Below are 22,392 nucleotides of genomic sequence, written 5' to 3'. Positions count from 1 at the left end.
TTTTTAACTAAATAAATTGCATAACTCTGTTAAGCTAGTTGTTAAAAGCCAACTTGATACAACTTCGGGCACTGAGTCACATTTTGTATTCTGAATGACCCTTACTGATCCTTATCTAACCAACAACTTGTGTTTAAATATGATTATAATTTTTAGAAAAAATAACAAAGGGTGGCAAAATTTTTAGGAAAAAATTCAACCATTCTAATGATCTAGGCATAGTCTCTTCGAGAGCGAAAATTAAATTGTTTGCTAGCCATGGCCAAAAACAAAAAATATGGTATTATCTAGCCTTGATGAACACAAATGTATTTCTTTCAGAAAAACTTAAAAAAATGCATGCTGGAACAAAAAGGGGTAATATTTTCCAGCCTAAAATGCTGACAAAGGTCTTTTTTTTAAAACCTGTTGTTGGCCCAGCTATTCCAGTCTATTAAACCACCCTGTAAAATAATAAAATTAAAAGAATAACTGAACATAATAAATATTTAAAGTATCAAAACAATATAAAAAGACAATCCAGTTACAAATTATTATAAAAGTAAAAAATTATCAATTTGGATATCTTTTTCAATTTTTTTTTTTACTATCCAACATAAACCAAATTAATATAAGAATTTGATTCTGCACTACAATTCATCTTCTGGTCTTGATTTCTCAGAATCTCCATTTGCTAAAATTATAAAAAATAAAGCTTTGAGAAAGAAGTAGAAATTATACAACAAAGTTTTAGCGTTTTGGTTTTCAATGTTTTCTACAACCCACTATCCAAATTAAAATCGTATTTGCATTTACTGTACAAAAATAACAAAAAAGTAGAAACAAAGAAATAATAGATAAAGCATGAAATAGTCGAACAAAATTCTTAACTAGTTTAAAAAAAATCACAAAAAACATGGCAGATTTGATACATTGAAAATTTTAATAATCAATAGAGTTATGACTATTACGGTAGATTGATTTCTGCAAAAAAATTAGGTTTCAACAATTTGACAGCAATGCTTTCGATGATAATGACGTTCATATGTTTTTAAGTCTAAAATCTCTTATTCTTACTAACAGGAATCTCCTAACTTACCTTCATCTTTGCCAGTAAAAAATTCTTTTAAAAATGTCTTTAGTTTAGAGTGGTGCTCGTCCAACGCTTCATCAAAACTCTGCAAATATAAGCGAAATTTGTAAAACACTGAGCCTTTTTAATTTCATTCAAAGTAAAGTGCAGACATAAATTTAAAAGGATGTCACTGTATTTGTACAATATTCGTATTTTTTTATATTTTTGCCTCTCTGGTCATTCCATCATTTAGTTCGAATTGGAACAAATATGTTTGCCTCTTTGATGATCTTACATGTAAGACTGGTGTATAATTTTATGAATTCTGTAATTAACTGCTTTGAATGTTTTGTTTAATTAAACTACAACAGAGATTAACAATGTAATCCTGCAGGAATATGAAAGAAAAGCAAAACACTATATATAATAGAAAATTTCAGGAAAACATGTCTGAAAAACAAAAAGCGTGTCAAAAAAGATCTTTACATCTCTGTTTTCTTCTTCTTCAGCCATATCAAAATCATTCACATTGACTATTCCATTTTGAGTAATATCCAGAGTGTTAAACAGCTGAAATAAAAAGATCATGTACAGCTTTTGTGTTCTTGCACACATTGTTTCAGCATCCGTTTTGCTTCACTGACATAAACAACATCACAATCCTTTAAGAGACAATATTATACCTTGACTCTTGACATATTTTCTCTTTCGAATGAGACAGTATACAACGTAGTATGTTTTTAAATTGAAACACTGGCTTTTAACGAGTCTTTTTGTGTGGCCTGTGACACTGTTACATAATATTGAAAAAGTTGCAACTGGCCTGTACACCCTATTTGTGCTTTTGGGTGAGGAGATGGGGTTGATTCAGCTTCCTCATCTGTAACTTTGTTCCAATATGCGGCATGTTGAACAATCAGTATATTTCACAAGACGCATGTCTCAAATAAACTCCTTTGAAATACAAATCATGCACATTTAATTCACACAATCCGCAGGAATGTGTGTTTGGTTTAGCCTTTCTTCATCTCGGAATAAAAAATGAACACATTGGTGAATATTTTACGCTGAGCATATTCATGTGCGAGATTACATGAGAAACTAGCCGAGGGGGTAAAAATTTTTATTTATAATGCGGGTTGACATTGATTCTGTCTTAAAATCTAGTGCTCATAATGTTGTATTTATTGTAGTGTAGTTAAGTATAGCTGAAGATAAACGTATTTCATATTCCTGTACAAGTTACGGACTCACACCTTAGGTGGATAGTGTTTTTAGAAACCTCAGGATCGAAAACTTGTTTAATGGCGTGTCGTTTATTCATTTTTGTGCAAAAGGCGCATATTTCGCTTTCTATAAAAAAAGTTTAACTGATTTTTTTCTGCCATTATGAGTCTTATCCCACATGTGTTGGATGTTGGATGGTTACTTGTCGCGGATTTTAATGTATGTATTTAGTCCTTATCTTAGTCTTTTAACTATGGTTTTACATTGATTTAATATCATTTTGGAGCGTAAAACATATTGATTGCGTCAATTATAATGAACTTATTGCTAGCTATAGCTAAATTAGGTGCATTTTGGAAATTCATTCTGCAGACTTTGATTCTATTTTTTATTCCATTTTATTCTATTTCTAAAGTTTTTACCAGTGTTGCTAATGATTTTGTATCTCCATTATGATGATACGATCATCTTGAAATTTGTCATTTCAGATGATTCTTCACCCCAAAAGTATTGACATCAATCAAATATTATTGTAAACACAAGGTTTTACTTTATTATAGACACAACATCATTGGTTACATCACAAATTTATCGCCAATGAAGTCCAGAATTTGCATTTGTTATGTGGTTGAGATTTTTCAAATCGAAGAGAAAGAAGCTGTGTAGGAGCTCTGAAATTATTTAGTATGTACATGTAGAGCCTAGCGTATCTCACATTGGAAAAAAAACATACCGCAGAATTAAGACGTAAATCACGAAATTAGGACATTTTAGCTAATTCATTTTTTTTTTTAAACGGGAACAATTTCCACTTTGTTTAACTGCATTTTTGCAAAGTCATTTTATGGAATAAAAACCACGAGGGTGCCGATAAGCCATATACACCGTGAAAAGTGCGGGCGTTTTCTGGTGAGTTCGGCGTTGTGAAAAAAATTCAGGTATTCGCCTAAAAAAACCCACATAGAACTGAACAATGCCTAAACAAAAAAAGAGATTCACCACAAAAACACTCAATGATTCACCACAAATTATTTAAAAAAGTATAAAAATTAAAATGAACTAACTGTTTTTGATGGTTCTTAATAAGATTTACTTAATAAATAACTTAACTCCTTTCTCTTCAAGCACATGCTTTCAACTGTTGTCTGCCATGTTTATGTTACAAGGTGTTGCATTTCAGGAATGCTCTGTGCGAGTTTGGGCGTGTTCGGACAACTGCCAATTTTATTTGAAAAGTTGCCGGAGCTCGCCCTTACATATGTGAGTGTTTGCAACTTATCCGCACCCCCGTTAAAAACCATGAAGTTATAAAATGGAGTAATAAAAGATGTTCTCTATACATTTTAAATAAATCAATCACGAAGAAATGAATGTTATGTAATCAGCATAATAGCCTTTTTTATAGCTTATAATATTTTAGAAAAAGAAAAATTCACAAGTGTGATAAAAAGCACTTGTAAATTTTTTTACGAGTGTGAGGGCGAATGCACGTGCGATTGCACTCGTCTCAAGGAATGGCCTGTATATAGTTAATTGTGTACTCTTTTGTTATTCATGTCTTTTGAAAACAATTTATTAAAATAAAATAAATAAAATATATTACTGATACTTTTTTATAGTAAAAGTTCATTATATACAGTGTTTTTTTAATCGACATGACCCTCTATATGCAAGTACTGCTGCTACCCCTTATAACAGAACATTTCCACAAAAGCGTAGATAGTTGAAAACTTTCTTGTTTCAACTGACAGAAAGTCAGAATAGCCTTCTGGCAGTTGTGAGTGTTTCAGCCGTCCCACTTTCTTGCATAGGCAGATTTTAACCATGTTCTAATTGATTTATTAGGATTGGATTGTGTGTTCAAACGAACAGGTTTTCTTCTTTTTTTAGTTTATATGCAGAAATAGTTTTATTTTTTAAAAAATCATTTGTAAAGACCTTTTGTTTTACTTTGTGTAGAGAAGGCATCTGTTCTAGCTATATCAGTCAGTAATAATTGAAGCTGTACTTAAAAGTATGTGATATGGTCCCGCGCCTCGAAAAAAGACTGGGGCTGGTTTGAAAATTTTTAATGAAATAGAAATTTGTAATGGTGGTCGAGACAGCAAGAAAAACAAAAAATTCAAATAGCTATATCTGGTGTAACTCTAAGTTAAAATGGATATATCATTTAAAATTTCTTGAAAGTCCAACTTGCTAAGGTATACCTCAGGAACTATTTACTGGAGTTTTTCACATTACAGATATAGGAACTGTACAATTTTTATAACTTAGTACAAAGCTTTTATGCATGCACAACAGTTAATTTTATGCAAATCGTGTTTACATGACACCGCAATAATAGATTTATTCCGCTCACTGAATTGTATCAAAAAGAACAATAAACGTACCTCTTTTGCCAACTTTTCAAATGCTGCAGGTAAATCAACTTCTGTTAAGTCTTTGGGACTTAAATTCGGATCCTAACAATATGATAGAATATTATTTTATCAAGTAAATACAACAACGCAGAAATAAATGAAAAGAAAACTTACCTTTTTTAAAATGGCATAAAATGTCTTGAAATTAGCACGCTTCTTTTGCGTCAACTCAAGGTACCCTTCATATGTGGCCCTAATTTACAAACAATAACAAAGATAATTTGTATAAAATATCTATATTAGAATGCCTGTATATCTCTGTCCGTCTGTCTGTCTGTCTGTCTGTCACTCAAAATGGTAGCCTAGCTACGCAAGTAGCGAGACGCACCCGATGCTGTATAAAAAGGACAGGCAAACCTGTAGATTTCTCACATTAAGCAGGTTTATGGAAAGTGTAAAATTCTCCTTAAAGTTAGTTCTTTATAGAAAAGAAAGCAAAGATTTTGTCAGGATCAATATAATGTTGTGATGAACTGTGTGTGCTATCCAGGTTATGAATAACAGGCCATTTCTTGAATAAAACTATGCCAGAGCTACAAAAAGCACCCTGTTAAAAAAATTATGAGTGCTATGGTGTGTGAAAAATTGCACTCGTAAGCAAAATTTACAAGTGCAATGTGAATATCTGCAAGTGTGATTCACACTTAACTTTTTTTGTTTACCACAACGTTATATGTTATTTAAGCTGTATAGAAATGAAGTCTTGCAAGAAATAAATGATCAAAAGAAATTTAAAAGGAAAATTTTGAGTTGTGCACTCTCATTGTGTATGAATTAAACAATTTTTTTTTAATATTTATTTTTGAAGGGCATAAAGATGAATATTCACGTCATACTCTTCTTGTGTACGAACAATTATACTTGTGGGCCACCAAGAAGGTGTTTTCTTCAGCCACCTGGTGGTGAAAATATAAAAATACATTTCAATTATTGGACAACATCTTTTTTTCTGCTATTCAAAAAAATGTTGTGAAATTGCTTTAACTTTCTATTGCTTGCTAATGTTATGAGCTCTCTCTGAAACACAATGCTAGAGATCATTTTTCTTTTGTGTTGAATGTAATTCTAATCTATTTATATCTTTGCAATCACATTGAGCACACTGAAATGATTTGCTTCTGGTAATAGAGCAATATAGCAGGTATCATTTTTAGGGTTAATTGACATGTATTTCACAACCTAGTGCCCAGGACTTAATTATTAATTCCTGTTGAAAATATTGATAGTATAGATGATAATTTTCTTTTTTTATGTTCGCTACCTTCAAGCAACAGGTGGCCACAGAGAATATCAAAAATAAATATAAAATACAATTAATTAGATACAAGCAACTATCTCCTCTTTATTCCCGCCATTCATTTTATCATGCACACTGTGATTGCTGAGATATAAATAGATAACAAAATTCTATAAACATTAGAAAATATTGTTCCGTACATCGCTGTTACAGCCAACCCGTGATAAATATTATGTTGTTTATTTTTATGCTAAAAAAATACATAAAAAAACAGAATTTTTACTTTAGGTTTAATAGCCCTTTTCATCATTCTATAATATTTTAGAAAAAGAAAAAAATTACGAGTGCGATAAAAAGCACTCGTAATTTCTTTTACCAGTGTGCGGGCGAGTGCGCGTGCGATCGCACTCGTCTCAAGGAATCGCCTGGAATAACCATATTTTTTTTAAAAAAGGACAAAAAAAGAACTCTTACGCCAAACTAGATGAATCCATGTTTTCTTCCTCTTCTTTTACAGTCTCTTCTAGGTCCAATTTGTTATCGCTCTTTTGAGCTTTCAATTTTTCCAAGTCTTTAAATTTGTATTTATCTATAGTTGCTTCATCCTCAGGAATGTCGCACTTTTGTGGGCGATGATTTCGTGTATGCTTGAACCAGATGTTTACTGCCACATTTTGTCCTTTCTCATTAGCAACTGAATTCACTTGATGTATCCTACGAAGAAGTAAAAACTTATTTCAATCAAAGCATTTTGTCTCTTGATGTGACATATCGGCATCGACAATACAAAAAATATTCTCTAGCCAAAAATTCTAAGCCTTTTTCAATTTATATCAAAGGTTCACAATAGGGGTTCACAATTCACAAGTACTTTTTCAAAATTGACGAATCAATATGTGAAAAAACAAAGTAAAAACAACAAATCGCTTATTATGTGATTTTTTAAAACAGATTATATTTTAATGCAGTTCACGAGTATTATTTGCATAACCCGAACTATTCCACAACATATTTGTTTGTATAAACAAAAATATTGAACCATTGGTTTATTAATCGCAGCTTTGGATTTTTTAAATCCTTCTTGTTATTTTTTTTATTGGTTTTCTTTTCCTAATTACACATGCTTACACCATTGCTATTTTCTATGTCATTGGTGATAATGTAAACTCAACTGTGTTTAAAACCTTGTATTTTCTATGCTTTACGTACGCAAAAAATTGCTTATTTCTTTAGCTGAAAAAATTGACTATATGTTCTAATAATGTCCATGTCTTTTAAATACAATCAAAATGCAAGCATATCTTTCAGTGAACTAATGCATAAAACAAGTATATCTAATCATAAATATTTTACTAATGCTTTTAGAGTCTTAACACTAGTATAAATTGGAAGGGTAGGGAGTTTTGACAGAACATGTTTTTGAAAATAAACCATTGAAAAACACATGACGTATATTTCACAAGTGTAAAATAACTTTTTTTATACCATAAATTACATATTTTTTTAATTTAATTACCTGCCATGGGTCCATTGTAAGGTACAAAATTGTAGCACCCTTTTCAAACTTGTAGATAAATTGTTTTTGTTTTTTGCGTAATACCTTAGGATTTAACACGATCACTAAACATTTTTTACCAGTATGCTTTCGTTTTTATATATTCAAACTTACCATCTGTATGGAATAAACAAACAATCACCCTCCACCATATCAGCAACAACATACTGTTCAACTTCTCGCAATGATGGATATTTTGTAAAATCTACTTTTTCCACATCCAGAGATGAATACCCGGCATTGGTGTCAATGGGTATATGTTTTCTATACTTCGGTTCCACAAAAATGAGTTTTTTTGATCCACGAAATAAACAGTTTACATTGTCAAGGTCATCAGCATGAACAACTGATTTTGTCCCTCCAGAACTAAACCAAGTGACCTTAAAAGAAAGATGACTGTTAATAACATTCAAATAAAAATAAATAAAGTAAAAATTGAAGGGTTAATAATAGGCTGCTTACAGCATCAAGCATATACTTTCTGGTCTCTTCACACCGCAAAGGTGGTGGCATTAAAACATCTTTCCTAAAAAATTCATTAAGGTTTCATTAAAAAATTCTTGATTGTCAGAACTTGTTTTTCAGTTTTATTGCTGATTCAGTCAGTTGGAAATATGTATTATGCAATAGGTTTTTTTTAGATAGCCACACAGGTACCAAAAATATTCTTGAAATAATTACTTGCTTGCCATAACTAACAATCCGAAACAAAATTGGGGTTGTTCGGCAAACAACTTGCTTTGATCAACCTCAAAAAAAAAAAAAAAAAAAAACTTTAGCCTATACTTGAAAATTTTTTGCACCAAACATTAACTTGGTTAAAATTATTTATGGATGACCTGAGGTACATCATTAATTCTTCTGACTGTTATGGTCAAATTAGTGTTATGTACAGTAATATGCTGTATTTAACACATATTTGAGTGATACACTGCCTATAATCTAAAGTCCATATGTTTAAGTCATAAATAATGGACTAAAAATATTTGTTGCTCAGAAATAACAATAACAAGTATACAACCTCTTTGTCATCTTCCAGGCATGCATTTTTAAAGAAAACTAAGGCTTTTTTAAAAAAAAACACATTTAGTGTACTTAATAAATATAACAACTGCTCTACTCACTGTACATTCTGGGGTACACCGTTAACCATGTAGATTGACTCATTATGATATATACTAATAAACTCCTTTAATGTAACTTCTTTCCCCTCCTTTGTTCTATTTTCTTTCTTTTCAGGTTCACAGTAAACCATCTCTTTATCTGAACCTGGATGATTAGCCAAATATTCATCATCCCAAAGTTTATAAGCAGGTGACCGTTTTGCCAAACCTTTAAACAGAGCTGGTCTACTTTTATCCAAAAAGTTTTCAAAGAAATCTACAAAAGATTAGATAAAAACATTTCTGCACTTAAGCTTACAAATACATTTGCCACAATTTTAAAATTATTTTCTCAATGTAATTTGTACTCTTAGATACATTTAGGAGACCATCTGAACGACAAAGGTGCTGAAAAGACATAGGGATATATACCTGCTAATGGTATGATGCTGCTGTCAATTGAGTGGTTATACCTTGACAGCACAGACAAGAAAAACAGTCATTGTGATTCTGCTAGGGAGCAATTAAAATTTATGAATTATAAAGCTGCATGTCTGGTATTGTACCAGAAATGTATGAGACTTTAGAAGATACTGGAGGTAAGCTTATCAGGCGTTTAGCCAATCAGTTTATCAAGAATAATGTTATTCTTGAAGATTGGAGTTCAGGTGTTATGGTTACATAATTGTAAGACTGACGTACTACAAAGAAGGTAATACAAAGAATTAAAGTTGGTTGACCAAGAAAGTAATTAAAAAGTCATTGTTAAGTTGCTTAGGGAAAGAAGTATATAATAGGGATGAAATGCTTTTTTGTGTTACTTCTAAGGTGTTGATTCAGATGTAATATTTTAAATCCTCCACAGAACAAAGCAATTGGAAAGCTTAGGCAAAAGCTAAACAAAAAGAAAAAAGCTAAAACCATAAGCGCATCGGAAATTTGAGAAGTGTAAAATATTCCTTACTCACACTGCACATTCCTGGGTAATAACAAATATATTTTTGTTTATACTCTAGGAAGTTTGCTGTAATACAATGAAATGTGATTGTCTATTTAGATAAATGTACAGAATCTTTCATACCAATGGGAGAGGGCCATTCGTTTAAAACCTCAACTTCGACATGCTTTTGCTTAGCTGCAAATGGCTCCATATGACCAGGCCACAAACTTGGATCATCTTCCAATGTAATAAGTAACACATACTTGAACACTGATGCAAAAAATGTGACATCAAGTATCAAGTATTTCATTTTTATTTTTTCTAAACGACAAAAAGAAAGCTACAGTCAAACCTGTCTATATTTACCACTTAATAGTAATCATAAAAAGTACATCACAGCTGGATAATTGGGTAAGAAAGTGTAGAGACTTGATAGTTCCTGGGGCAAAGCCCAGAGGCAGACCGAGAAAGACTTGGCAGGAGGTTAAAAGGACAGACTTGATACAGAGGAAGTTGAGTTTAGATCTAACACAGTCTAGATCAGATTGGAAGAGGGTCATCAATATACCCCGTCCAACCCATGCTAGCATGGAAAACGGACGTTAAGCCGAGAATGATGATGACAGCAAAATATTACAGAACTTTAAAAAACCACTGTACTTCTCTGTAATCAGAAAATTACATAGTAATTCCATCATAAAAAGTAAGAACTCAAAAATACTAAGCATTTAAATGGTTCCTTGGTCAATGCAGAATTTACATTAGTAATAATAATTGTGTGTACCACAGACTGCTGTGGAGTAAATACAAGTCTTTTTTCCAAAGAATTATAAACATCAAGGAGAAATACAAGGCCACTCACACGTTTTAATAATATGGAAACAAAAGAAATTATCAAGACAAAATTAATTTTTTAGGGCCTCTCAATGAATAATACAACTGCACATATAATCATCACATACATACTTAATCTTAAGTTACTAATGTAATTTAATTTTTTTCTCAAGTTAAAGAATTTCAGATTTAATTATGCTGCATAAATTATGATTTCATATTTTAGTAATGGCAAATTTGGACATTTTCTTTCATCAGTAATTTTAGACCTGTTAAGAAGTGTGCATTCAAACTTTATCAATGCATAGATATTATAAAGGTTAATTAATTAACATAATTTTTTTGCCAAAATGACACTCGCTTGCTTGTCCCAGGTCTCTTAATTTTTTGCTGACAAACTCATAACTTAGGATCTGCATGTCGGTTTTCAATCAAATTTTGTGAGTAAAAATATAGGGCTTATACAAGCTTACCCACAAAATTTATTTGCAAACCAAGTTAAATGTGAATATCTTGAGAACGAAAAGAGCTTTTTAAAAAATTTGTTGGCTAACTTTTTAAGCTCTATAATATAAGTACAACATCATTTTATACCTCGGGTTCCCTTTAATGGATAGGTCAAGACTATAATTATATTTCTTAACAATGAATTAATTTTTTATATAGTTTATAATTGAAATATACTTTAACTAACTTTTAGTTCTAATGGCATGAAAAGATTGCACAGGTGAGGCATTTTACATATATTTTTTATGTGCAAATTATCATATGCAAATGAAAACATGGTGTGTGCAGGTGCATTGCCAGAGAGATCTATAACAGGCTAAAAAACATTTTTATTATTTCATTTAAAGTTATTTTTACTTTTGGAATGTTCGTTATAACATTACAAAACAGAACAAAATATTGCGGTATTTTTTACCAAGATCCAATAATTAGTGCAGCCACAAGTAAAAACAAAGTGATTAAATAGGCTTCAGAAAAAAAAAAGAATTAATTTAAACAATGAAAAAGGTTGCAAAACCTTTTTAAATTGTTCTCTAGCTTCACATTTCTTTTCTCAGAATTTGATAATTCGGGAACGTTTTTGCAGACATATTTCTAATCTGCATATGTGGGTGTGTACATAGGGTAGTCTAATTGAGATACTTAACATTGTAAGCATGTATCATGCTTAAAGCGCACAATCCATGATGCTATCATGATCTTTGCGATAGGAAAAATCGTGATTAACATTTTAAGATCACAACAGTCGCGATACATTCTAAAGATCAATCACTCTGTGTTTTAAATTGAAATATTTTGTTTATTTCCTCATTTAATTATTTAGATGTTTAAAAATGTCCACATTTTAATAATAATAATAATAATACTAATAATACTTTACTAATAGAGGCAGTTAATGTATTGATGAATTCCTTTGTTTACATTTTCAGCGGGAAGCTCTTTCTGCTTTAGCATTTTCATGGCAGGAAAAAAGATAGGAGTGCTAGGTGAACAAAGTAATACACCTTTTCACAGTTAAGTCTGTACTTCTAATTGCACCATACTAATCATCTTAAAACCAATTTAGAAATCATAACTTCAATATTAAAACTGAAAACAACCTTTCCTTTTTACCAAAAATACCACCTGCTATGGGCTGGAAAACGTGTTTTTGTTGTTTTCTTTAGTTTTTGAGGAGTAGCCTCTGTGCAGATTTTTATCATCATTATCATGTTGTCTTTTAAAATCACTACTTCGTGCATTACTACATATCATGATAACTGTGCAGGCCTCGTCAGGAATGGTGTGCGATCGCACGCGCACACGCCATGTTTGAATGTTCCTGTGCGATCTTCGCACGCCAAAAAAACACTAAATACCTCAGGCGTGCGCTAATTGCACACCAAAATAAATAATGTTCTGTTCAATGAAGGAGCACAGGAATAATATAAAGTGCCGATCGCGAGTAAAGCTACACATCTTTGAGAGTACGAGTACAAATAAATGTGAGTAAAATAATTCAGAGTGAGAGTACAATGCAAGTGCGAGTAAAATAAATAAAAGTAATCAATAATTAAACTACTCGCAAGTAAATCTTTAAAAAATATATCATGTTACTCGCGAGTTATATTAAAGAAAAACAAAGACATTAATTTTAATTCACAATTTAATTTTTTTTAATTTAGTTGCTCTTTTGAAATTAATAAATAAATTTTAAAGTTCAACTTTTCCGTCTTTTACTTCTTTAAATGCTTTCGCTACTTTCGTCACTTCAAGCATTGTTCTTTCGCAAGCACAGAGTCAGCATGATATCTAATTATAGTTATGGTGATCAATTGCCACATGACTTTGCTTTCTGAATATTTTTCAACAAGCATTGCTTTACAACTCAGACAACAATCTGTATAGTTTTAAAACATCGCCATAGAAACAGGACGTCACAAAGCTTGTTATTGTTTTGTTTAGGGGAGGGGGGGATGTTTTAAGATCGAAGCAACAATAATAATGTGAGGGATTTTTTTATAAAAAACAGTTTAATGTTTAATGATATATATTTTTTAAAAATCTAAAAATAAAAAATATTTACATCTAAAAAAATATTTACAAAAAAGTTATTAACTGAAAGAGTTTTATGACTGTAACTTGCATGTTTTATAATTTTTCTTCGTTCTGTTGCTACGTTGTATACTTTTTTTTTCAAAAATAATGAATAATGAACGCATCGCACATTTTAGTTTCGTCGCAACAAATTACCTGCTTTTTTAAAACATGCCAAAATTAGTGTTGCTGTATGTGAGTTCTATGATTATTCGAAAAAAAAATGGAACAAAAATGAGCACACGCCATGGCACGCCATTGAAAATTATGCCGTGCGAACAACGCACGCCTCAAAATTATTAAGAAGTATCATGACGTGCGAAGCTCGCACGCCGACATTTTTCTTCCTGACGAGGCCTGACTGTGAAAACGTGTATTATCAGTCCATGTCTTCACACAAAGTTGTTATGGGTCGCTGGAGACTCACTATTTACACAATAGTATATGGTCAGCTACTAACATGACCACGGACCTTAGTGTACATAAACACCCCAGTATATAGAGACTTATGACTTATGAAGAAGCACATTTAGCTAGTTAATACTTGTTGTTATCTGTGTCTTTTATTTCTTTAAATATCTAGCAACATATAGCCCATCACTTGACCATAACTGGGATATAACAAAAGGCATTCTTACGACTTTTAATTAATTCAAATAAATCAGAAGGCATCAACCTACACTCGATAATAGTTTATAATCCCAACAATGTCCCTGTTAGAAGAAATGCACAGTAAAAGACCTCTTTTCACCAAATCCTAGCATCTTTTTTTTCCTGCCAGGCAAGATAGAGCCAAGGAGCTTACCGCTGAAAGTAAATAAATGTCACGCTGGAATCCATGTATTACCTTGAAAATTGCATGTTTCCATAAATCTTGGTGCTAAATTCAAATATGTTGGTCATTTTTTTGGAAATAGTAAGAAAATGCTAAGCATGTTACTCAGATCTGAGAGTGACAGTAGTGTGGATAATAATATAGTTGGCTAGAGCCATGTTGCAGAAAGCATTGTCACAAAGCATCTGACCATGCTTTGCCACACAATAGCCATATAGTTTCTTTCTCTTATGACTATAGCTAGCTACCTAGCTAGCTATATATAACGAGCTCTACTATAAAAAATATTTTCAAAACAATAATATCAAACATCGAAAGTTGCTCAAACATTAAAAGCGTGTAGGCAGCAGCTACCTAAACAATGTTGCTACGGTAATTTACCAGCCATACTTCTAAATACGTTTGCAGCCTATAGACAGGAAGTTTATAAAAACATTCAGAATCCCATGCGGAAGCCCCAAGCTTTTAGCAGCTCCTTTTGCACCTATATTCAATATCGTTTTATAGAAGAATATTGTGCTTCTAATCCGAAAGTTGGTGCCGAGAAATTTACCTTTTTTTGCATAATTTATATTCAAATTGGCTGTTTTTAATTGGACAAAATGTTAATTATTACCCACAAAGCACTTCTTGGCCTGGTCTAACGAACAAAGACAAATACACAGTTACTGTAAATAAAACGAACGCCGTCGTGCAACCATGTATGGTAGGTTCTTTCACGCTTTCAAGTTTATAGAAGAAACCCCTTGCAAGGCGCCTTTCTGAACTATAAGCAACATGGCGACTTACACTGAAATGTACGACAATTTGCTAGGCCAAGGAATCCCACAAAGAATATCAGCTAGGTTGGATGAAATTCATCAAAAAGGACTTCTCACAATTGACGAGTTAGATGATCGCGCGTTAGAAGCTTTAAAAGAATTCAGTGAGGATGATGCATTAAATGTTCTAGAACAGTTCTCCAAAAGTGATTTGTCTCACGTACAAAACAAGAGCGCTTTTTTATGTGGCGTGATGAAGACGTATCGCGCCAAGTTAAAAAATAACGAAGGTGTACCAACTGCCTTAATTAAAACAGAAAATACAGATACGAGTCAAACAGCAAGTGTTATACCGTCAGGTGCAAACGAAGAAAAAGTCAAGGCTTTATTAGATCGCACAGGTTATACTTTAGATATAACAACAGGTCAAAGAAAGTATGGAGGTCCACCCCCTGGCTGGGAAGGAGTTGAACCAGGAAGAGGCGAAAAAGTAAGTTGTTTTGACTATTTTATTTTGCTATGGCAGTCTTCGAATTTCAGATATATTTGCTTCAGCAAATGATTGCCAAAGTAAGTTCGCAATTTTTCAAAATTCCTTCAGCAGAAAAAATGCCGAAGACAATCAGTCAGGGTAAACACCCAGCGTATGATCTGCCAACTCTGTGAAAAAAACACATTTAACGTGCTTAGCTATATCCATATCGTCAACATATTGCTCATTTCAAAGTTTTATTATCGTAGCACTATATGTCGCGGACCGTTCGGGGGGTATGACAAGAAAAAAAATACATTTATTTGTGCACTAATTACCTGGATCCGACATGTACTATCATCCGATAATGCCGTGATGGATCCTTCAACTCCGTGAAATTTGAAAAACACGTTTGATTTCTGATGACTAGCAAAAATATTTTAAAAATTAAAATATTCATTAGAAAACGTTCTCGAATTATTGGACCCTCAGAAAAGGTATATATAACGTGACCATAATTATAATCAATTAATTGAGATAACAATATATATCAAAAATGACCACCGTCGCGCTTGACTTAAAAATTACAAAAAGGTGTAGCCGCCTGAACTTACCGCCAAATTTTTGTCATGCGCGAGTTCTGACACCCCTAAAATGATTAAGTAGTAGTATCAAACCCCCTGAATCGAATTCATTCATTAAAAATGGTAGACAGAGCTGTGGTAAGTTGTAGGCTGATCATACGCTAATTAGGTGGCATGACCTAATTAGGCGAGTCGTTTAGTTAGGCGACTTGATGTAGTTTAATTAGGCTACCCATAGTCTAACTAGGCAAACGAAAACTTTCTGTTGTAAATACGTTGAAATCATTGCGTTATACACTACAATTTTTATGTGAATCAAATCTGTCCACTTTGCAGATAATCTTGACCAATTATCGTCTTGTTTGCATCGCGCATTGGTAACTTATGGCCCAAACCTCGTGTGGAACTATTTGTTGTTTTAAATAATGGATTTCAGCCATTCACGCCGCAGGGAAAAAATAAATTTGGCGGACGAAAATGTCACCTAAATAGGCGACACTTAACCTAATTAGGTTATATATTTCATTTTAACATATTCTTAGTTGCGCAAACATATCCATGCACAAGTGACAATTTTGAAATCGTGGTTGCGTAGACTATCCATTCTGAACAAAGATTTTTTGAGATTTTTTCTTTGGAATGTGTGAAAAGCCATTAAATATTGTAATGACTTAACTAGGTTACACATGGCCTAACTAGGCTAAAATGAGTCGCCTAAATAGGTGGTATGCCCTAATTAGCCTACCGTCGCCTAATTAAGTGTTTAGCCTGACTGACAATGGTCAATAGCACTGAAAACCTTTGAAAATTGCCTCGACTTTGGCACTTTTTAAAAAAACATTGTCATGGAAACCAGGTAACAAGCTTTTTTTTGTGACACCCGTTACATCATTCAATTATAAGCTGGGGGCGTCGAGACTATATGTTTTTTATTTTTTGTTGTTTTCGAAGTGGGCAGTGGAAAGTTATTTGTGTCATTGTGGCGATATCTGTTTGGTGAAATCTAGGAGTATGGATAATAATGAATATTCATATGAATATTAAAAAAAGGGAAACTACAACAGTCTCAATCAAGTTTTGCTTTGGCAATATTATTGCCAAGCAAAAGCCTTATAACTGCTAATACTTCGGCAATGGCCGAGCACCGAAGAGAAATTCGAAGGCTGTATGGTTTATTTCTTTAAAAGCAAAAACCATTTATTATTAATTTGCCTTTTTGTTTATTGCACCACAACATACGTTAAATTAGATTGCAATTGTTTTCTTCCATTTTGCAAATGTCATGTGATACTTTTAACGAATTACAGCCTTAAGCTAAACAACAAAATATAAGACACGGCTGTTTTGAAGCGGACAAAAATGTTACGAAAAAATAATTCAAATTACCCTCGCAGTTAAAACAGGATATCTCAAGAACGAAATAAAATTTTTATATTTTGTAAAAAGAATAATAATCTCAGATAAATTGTCCATGTTAAAAAAAACTACGTCAAATTGCCGTGCTCCACTTTGGCAACTTTAACTTTAACAAATTTAAGTAGTTTATAGCTTGCAAGACGAACGGTGCACGGTACTGGCTGATAGAACCATGTTTCCAGGCCCCCCATACCAATTTTCAAGTCCGTAGCTAGAAGCGCGGCGATGGTACAAGGTTGGAAAGATGGTATACTTTTGCCAAAAATAATGTTTGTTTTAAGTTTTGTGTGTTTTGTTTGACGAAATAACTTGGAAATTTATAACACACTTATATAACATATTTATATGCTTGAAGGAGAAAATTAGATCGTTTTAATACTTTTTAAATTTAAATTATAAAAATACAAAATTTCAAAAAAATTGTGGAAGCTATTTTAATTTTGTCCGCGGTTTGACCGTAGTGAAACAGCGGTGAAGAAGGCTAAGGGGTCAAAATAAATGTTCATTGAGAGTCGGTTCTGCAAATCTTGCTTTCAAACCCTTACTGTGTGCTATGTTTGGAGTATATATGATGGGATAAGTGCCACTGGGACCACAGCTAGCTATGCTATTATGACGTTTATGTTATGTTAGCGTCCTCTGACCGACTCACTTTTGATAATAAAAACCTGGGTTGAAAAGTCAGGAAAAAACCAGAATTTTTTTTTACCCGATCCAAACGCAATATAAGGTCACAAAATTTGGGTTACTACAACTCTTAAATAGTGTGAACGATTTCATATTTTTCATCATTCTCGGCTTAACGTCTGTTTTCCATGCTAGCATGGGTTGGACGGGTATATTAATGACCCTCTTCCAATTTGATCTAAACTGTGTTAGATCTAAACTCAACTTCCTCTGTATCAAGTCTGTCCTTATAACCTCCTGCCAAGTCTTTCTCGGTTTGTCTCTGTGCTTTGCCCCAGGAACTATGAAGTCTCTACACTTTCTTGCTCCATTCTTTCCAAGTGCCCCAGTCAATGCAATCTTCTTATCTGGATAACATCTTTAATTCTACGGAGACTTAGCCTGCTTCTTAGCTCATCTGAACTCTTTCTGTCTCTCAGACTGGCGTTACACATCCACCTAACCATTCTCATATCATTCCTTTCTTAACGGTCAAGATCTTCCTGCTTCACTGCCCATGTCTCACTACCGTACAACATAACACTTCTTACACAGGCCTCATACAACCTACCTTTTACCTCAATTGACAGGACTCTGCTAGTCAACAAAGGAAGTAACTCTAAACTTTTTCACAAATATATTTTAGGATTTATTTACAGTCATTGTTTACAGAAAGAAGAGAAAATTCATCTCACAAGAATTCACTGGTGCGACAATTTCATGATGCCATGTTTTAGTAATTAAGATAATTTTACGTGACTGACATCAATAGTGTGATACGGGTCCGAACTTGTTCCCAGCAATTCCCGCAGAAATTAATTCCTTTAGGGTACTCCTGTACTACGGACAGTTTGCAGGGGGCGAAAAAGGGCCTGCAAATGATGCAGAGTGATGCTATACTATTTTTGGCACTGAAAAAAATTTACTTGCTCCGATCTAAAAATCTGGGGGGAAAATACGCCCGCAAACATACCATATTTTTGATGGTGATTTACCTGCCCAACAAACCATTTTATATTTCGAACTTTGTAAATACTTTATAGCTTTTATAATTTATATGTGGCCTGTAAATGGCAAAGTAAGTTTTTAAAAAAAATTTACATTATTATTTTTAGAAATTTTGCTCCCAAGTATTTATTGGCAAACTACCAAGGGATATGTATGAAGATGAACTTGTTCCATTTATGGAAGAATTTGGCACTATTTATGACTTAAGGATCATGATGGATCATGTTAGTGGTTTAAACAAAGGCTATGCATTTTGTACATACACAACAAAAGAAGCTGCTCTAGCGTCTGTTAAGGGAATGGAGAAAAAGGAAGTTAGACCTGGAAAAATGCTTGGTGTTTGTTTGTCACAATCAAATAATAGATTATTTGTTGGCTCTATACCTAAATCGAAAACAAAGAAACAAATTTTTGACGAGTTCAATACTAAAGTGGAAGCTTTGTGTGATGTTATTGTTTATATTTCGTCTGAAGATAAAAGTAAAAATCGTGGTTTTGCATTTTTGGAGTTTATATCGCACAAAGATGCATCAACTGCCAGAAGACGTTTAGGCAGTGGTAAAATTAAAGTTTTTGGCAATATTTCCCCAACAGTTGACTGGGCTGACCCTGTACATGAACCTGATGAAGAAACAATGTCAAAGGTTTGTTTATTGTCTTGGGATTTGTTTATTTTTTGTTTTATACCTATTTTTATTTAATAGTTGACTGTGTTGTATGGAGATAAGCATTAATCTGTTAATATTCAGGAGCAAATTTCATTATGGGATACTAAGGTAGAAATCCTATTTGTTTTAGGTAAAAGTTGTTTATGTACGCAATTTATCACCTGCTATTGATGAAACGAAATTGAATGAACTATTTAAACAATATGGCACTGTTGAAAAAGTTAAAAAAATTAAAGATTATGCCTTCATCCACTTTGTTAATCGAGAAGATGCATTGAGAGCTATCGAAGAGTTGGATGGGCAAGAATTAGATGATATCAAGATAGAAGTTTCTTTAGCAAAACCTCAAGTTGATAAAAAGGAACAACGTCGTGGCATGTCAGGTTTTGGCGCCTTGAGTAGAGGCAGAACAGATCGGGGTGACTTTAGAGGCGGACCACGAGGAGGGAGGGGACGTGGTCGTGGTGGCTATGCTGGGTATGGTGGTTACGATGGAGGTTATGATGAGGGATATGGGGATGGATATGGTGGCTATCAGCAAGGGGGTTATGGTTATGATGACTCCTCATATGACGATTATTATGCTCCTCCACCATCAAGAGGAAGAGGTGGACGAGGAGGTCCAGGAAATCCAAGAGGCATGATGCCAAGAGGTGGACCTTCACATGGAGGAATGAGAGGAAGGGGTAATCCAAGGGGAATGTTGCAACGAGGTGGATATAGTGCCCGTGGTGCTCCACCACGTGGTCGTGGTGCACCTAGGGGTGGTGCTACTATGGCACCAAAACGCAAGGCAGATTATGGTGGTGGGACTGGTTATGATCAGGCTCCAAAACGAAAATTTGGTGCTGATGGATGGAGCTCTCAACCAATTGCCCAACAGCCTTTGAATTCAAGTAGTTATTACAGTGATGATTATTCTGGGGGTCAACAGGAGTGGTATCAGGATTCTTATGGTCAACAGTGGAAGTAAATTTTAATCAAGCACCTGCCCTTTAACAAAAAGTTATCCAAAATTGTCAAAAAGTACCAAAAAGGATAAAACAATTCTTTATATATTTAAAACTTCTCTAAAACAAGAGAATATATCGGACAAGATGGTGGCAATGAAAAACTGATTGTGGAAGTAAATTTTTAAAAACTGGAGAAGTTTTGAAAACTTCCTGAATTTCAAACTAAAAGATGTACGTTGTGTATCCAAAATATGTAACTAAAACCTTATTTCCAAGAGTATCAGTTTAGATTCCAACTTTGTTGAAGATGTAAATTGTCGTTTTTTTAAACAAAATATTAAATTAAAAGTGTCATGCATTCTTATTTTTAAAAGTATCTTTGTTGTTCCTTGGATGTTATATAAATTTATTCTTGCTGCCGAGCCTTAAAATGTTGTTCTTATAGAACACAAAATATTTATTTTCAAATCTTGTCTGAATTTTTAGCTAGATCAAGTTTCATTATCTGTTTAGTTTTATTTCAAACATTTTCCTTGTTTGATAAAAATGTCAATTTTTTTGGGCTGAGTGCTAATGCGATTGTTGATGAATGTAAACTCCCAAAGGTAAGTTTGGTAAGTATATAACTTTTCCCAGTTAATTTTATTGTGTAGTAGAAGCTAGAATTTCGAAGAAAATTGACATGACATTGATAAAAATGTTCACTTTGTGAGAAATCCGTTTTGTAAAATGAGTTTTAAGTATTAAAATGTGCTTACAATATCAATAAAATATTCGTCAGGATGAAGAAAAAACGTTTGCAATTGTCTTTTAATTCAAAATGAGTGCTAAAATATAAAATACAAAATCATGCTGAAGACTAAAGGTAGAAGAACGTTTTAGTGTAATTCCCTTTTTAAGAAATTTTAAATTTATGAGTGCTAAAATTCAACAATTATCTGTGCAGAAACTTGCAGTTTCTTATAGCGAAATCGCGATTGACCTTAATTCGCAAAGGTTTTCCTTACCCACTTTATTCAGCAGAAATTATTCTTAGCAAGCTCTCCGTCCTGTGAACCTTTAATCACTAGGCTGAACTCAAGCAAACATTACCCCCGAAGAAATAAGTTCTCAGTTTAAATAAAATCAGATTTATATATATGTTAGCTGTAAAATTACTCCGCGCAATTTTGATGAAGAGTTTTTTTTGCAGTTTTTAAGTCGAGCAAGTTCGCTGTTATGGTGAATGGATCGAATTAATATTCCAATGGAAGCAGTTGGAATCAGCTTAGGTTGTCTTTGTAGTGTAAATTGTGTTTTAAATAAATGTCACCAGGAAAAATTTTTTCTTGTTGTTGCGTACGAAAAAGTTATTTTCTACCTGCGTCTGCCGTTACCAGCAGCCTCGTCCTCAGGGACTTGTTGTCCCTAAGCCATTATAGTTATCCTAATTTAACGCGGCGGTAAAATAATCATTTTACCCGTTTTAAACAAGTTCTTTAGGAGAAGCTAGCCGCGCTTCTTTACGTGAAATATGAAACTTTCAAAAAGAATTATTGGAAACGCTCATGAATTACATCACCGTATTTCAACACCATTGCGTACTCGTCGTGTTGTATGGCAGCCTTTACTTACTGTCGATATTTTCTTCTCACTCTCATACCGTACTTTCTCCGATAAACGCCCTGGGCGTTTTTACGGGGTCGTTTATTAGTGGTTTTTGTCTCCTCAATAGTTGCAAGATGAGCTTCTTTGTCAAAGTCGATTAAATTCTCTTCAATAAAAATATTAGCCATCTTATTTAGCTCAAAGAAAAGGAACAAGTAAAAATAAAGCTTTTTTTAAATTTTTATTTTAGTAAATTTGGCGTTTAAAGTTTCAGTAGCTTTTTTCTATCACAACTTAAATATATAAATAAAAATCTATAACGCCATTAGGGATCGTCTCAAAATGTTCGTATGTTTTTTTCGTATAATTATACGAACGCTACGAAGTACTTCGTTTCGTGAAACGAATGTCATACGAAGTTTATGCGAACTTTTTTAATACATGATACGAACTTAAACGAAGTTTTATCGTACAAAATGAAATGATGCG

General features: G+C 33.1%; 2 protein-coding genes across 2 annotated transcripts in view; one reads left to right on the top strand and one right to left on the bottom strand.

Annotated features, from left to right (window-relative positions):
- Positions 1-22,392, bottom strand: part of LOC130644613 (uncharacterized) — a 40,618-nt gene that overhangs the window by 5,254 nt on the left and 12,972 nt on the right. The window contains exons 2-10 of the mRNA XM_057450288.1: positions 9,678-9,859; positions 8,618-8,873; positions 7,956-8,019; positions 7,608-7,873; positions 6,413-6,652; positions 4,816-4,894; positions 4,672-4,743; positions 1,541-1,624; positions 1,079-1,157 (exon numbers count right to left, since the gene is read on the bottom strand). Coding sequence (XP_057306271.1) covers positions 1,079-1,157; positions 1,541-1,624; positions 4,672-4,743; positions 4,816-4,894; positions 6,413-6,652; positions 7,608-7,873; positions 7,956-8,019; positions 8,618-8,873; positions 9,678-9,846 — 1,309 coding nt within the window. The 5' untranslated portion in view covers positions 9,847-9,859. The remainder of the gene's footprint in view (positions 1-1,078; positions 1,158-1,540; positions 1,625-4,671; positions 4,744-4,815; positions 4,895-6,412; positions 6,653-7,607; positions 7,874-7,955; positions 8,020-8,617; positions 8,874-9,677; positions 9,860-22,392) is intronic.
- On the top strand, positions 14,508-20,670 carry LOC130644618 (heterogeneous nuclear ribonucleoprotein R-like). Its single transcript, XM_057450292.1, has 3 exons — positions 14,508-15,039; positions 18,803-19,339; positions 19,494-20,670. The coding sequence occupies exons 1-3, from the start codon at positions 14,566-14,568 to the stop codon at positions 20,334-20,336; spliced, it is 1,854 nt and encodes a 617-aa protein (XP_057306275.1). The 5' UTR covers positions 14,508-14,565; the 3' UTR covers positions 20,337-20,670.

Source organism: Hydractinia symbiolongicarpus, chromosome 5, assembly GCF_029227915.1.
Source record: "Hydractinia symbiolongicarpus strain clone_291-10 chromosome 5, HSymV2.1, whole genome shotgun sequence".
Classification (NCBI taxonomy): domain Eukaryota; kingdom Metazoa; phylum Cnidaria; class Hydrozoa; order Anthoathecata; family Hydractiniidae; genus Hydractinia; species Hydractinia symbiolongicarpus.
Note: the sequence above shows the minus strand (reverse complement) of the source record. Positions and strands in the feature narration are given on the sequence as shown.

Coding starts and splice junctions, on each gene's coding strand:
- LOC130644618 (XM_057450292.1), top strand. CDS start 14,566: ATGGCGACTTACACTGAAATGTACGACAATTTGCTAGGCCAAGGAATC. Junction 15,040..18,802: donor AACCAGGAAGAGGCGAAAAA/GTAAGTTGTTTT, acceptor TATTATTTTTAG/AAATTTTGCTCCCAAGTATT. Junction 19,340..19,493: donor ATGAAGAAACAATGTCAAAG/GTTTGTTTATTG, acceptor TATTTGTTTTAG/GTAAAAGTTGTTTATGTACG.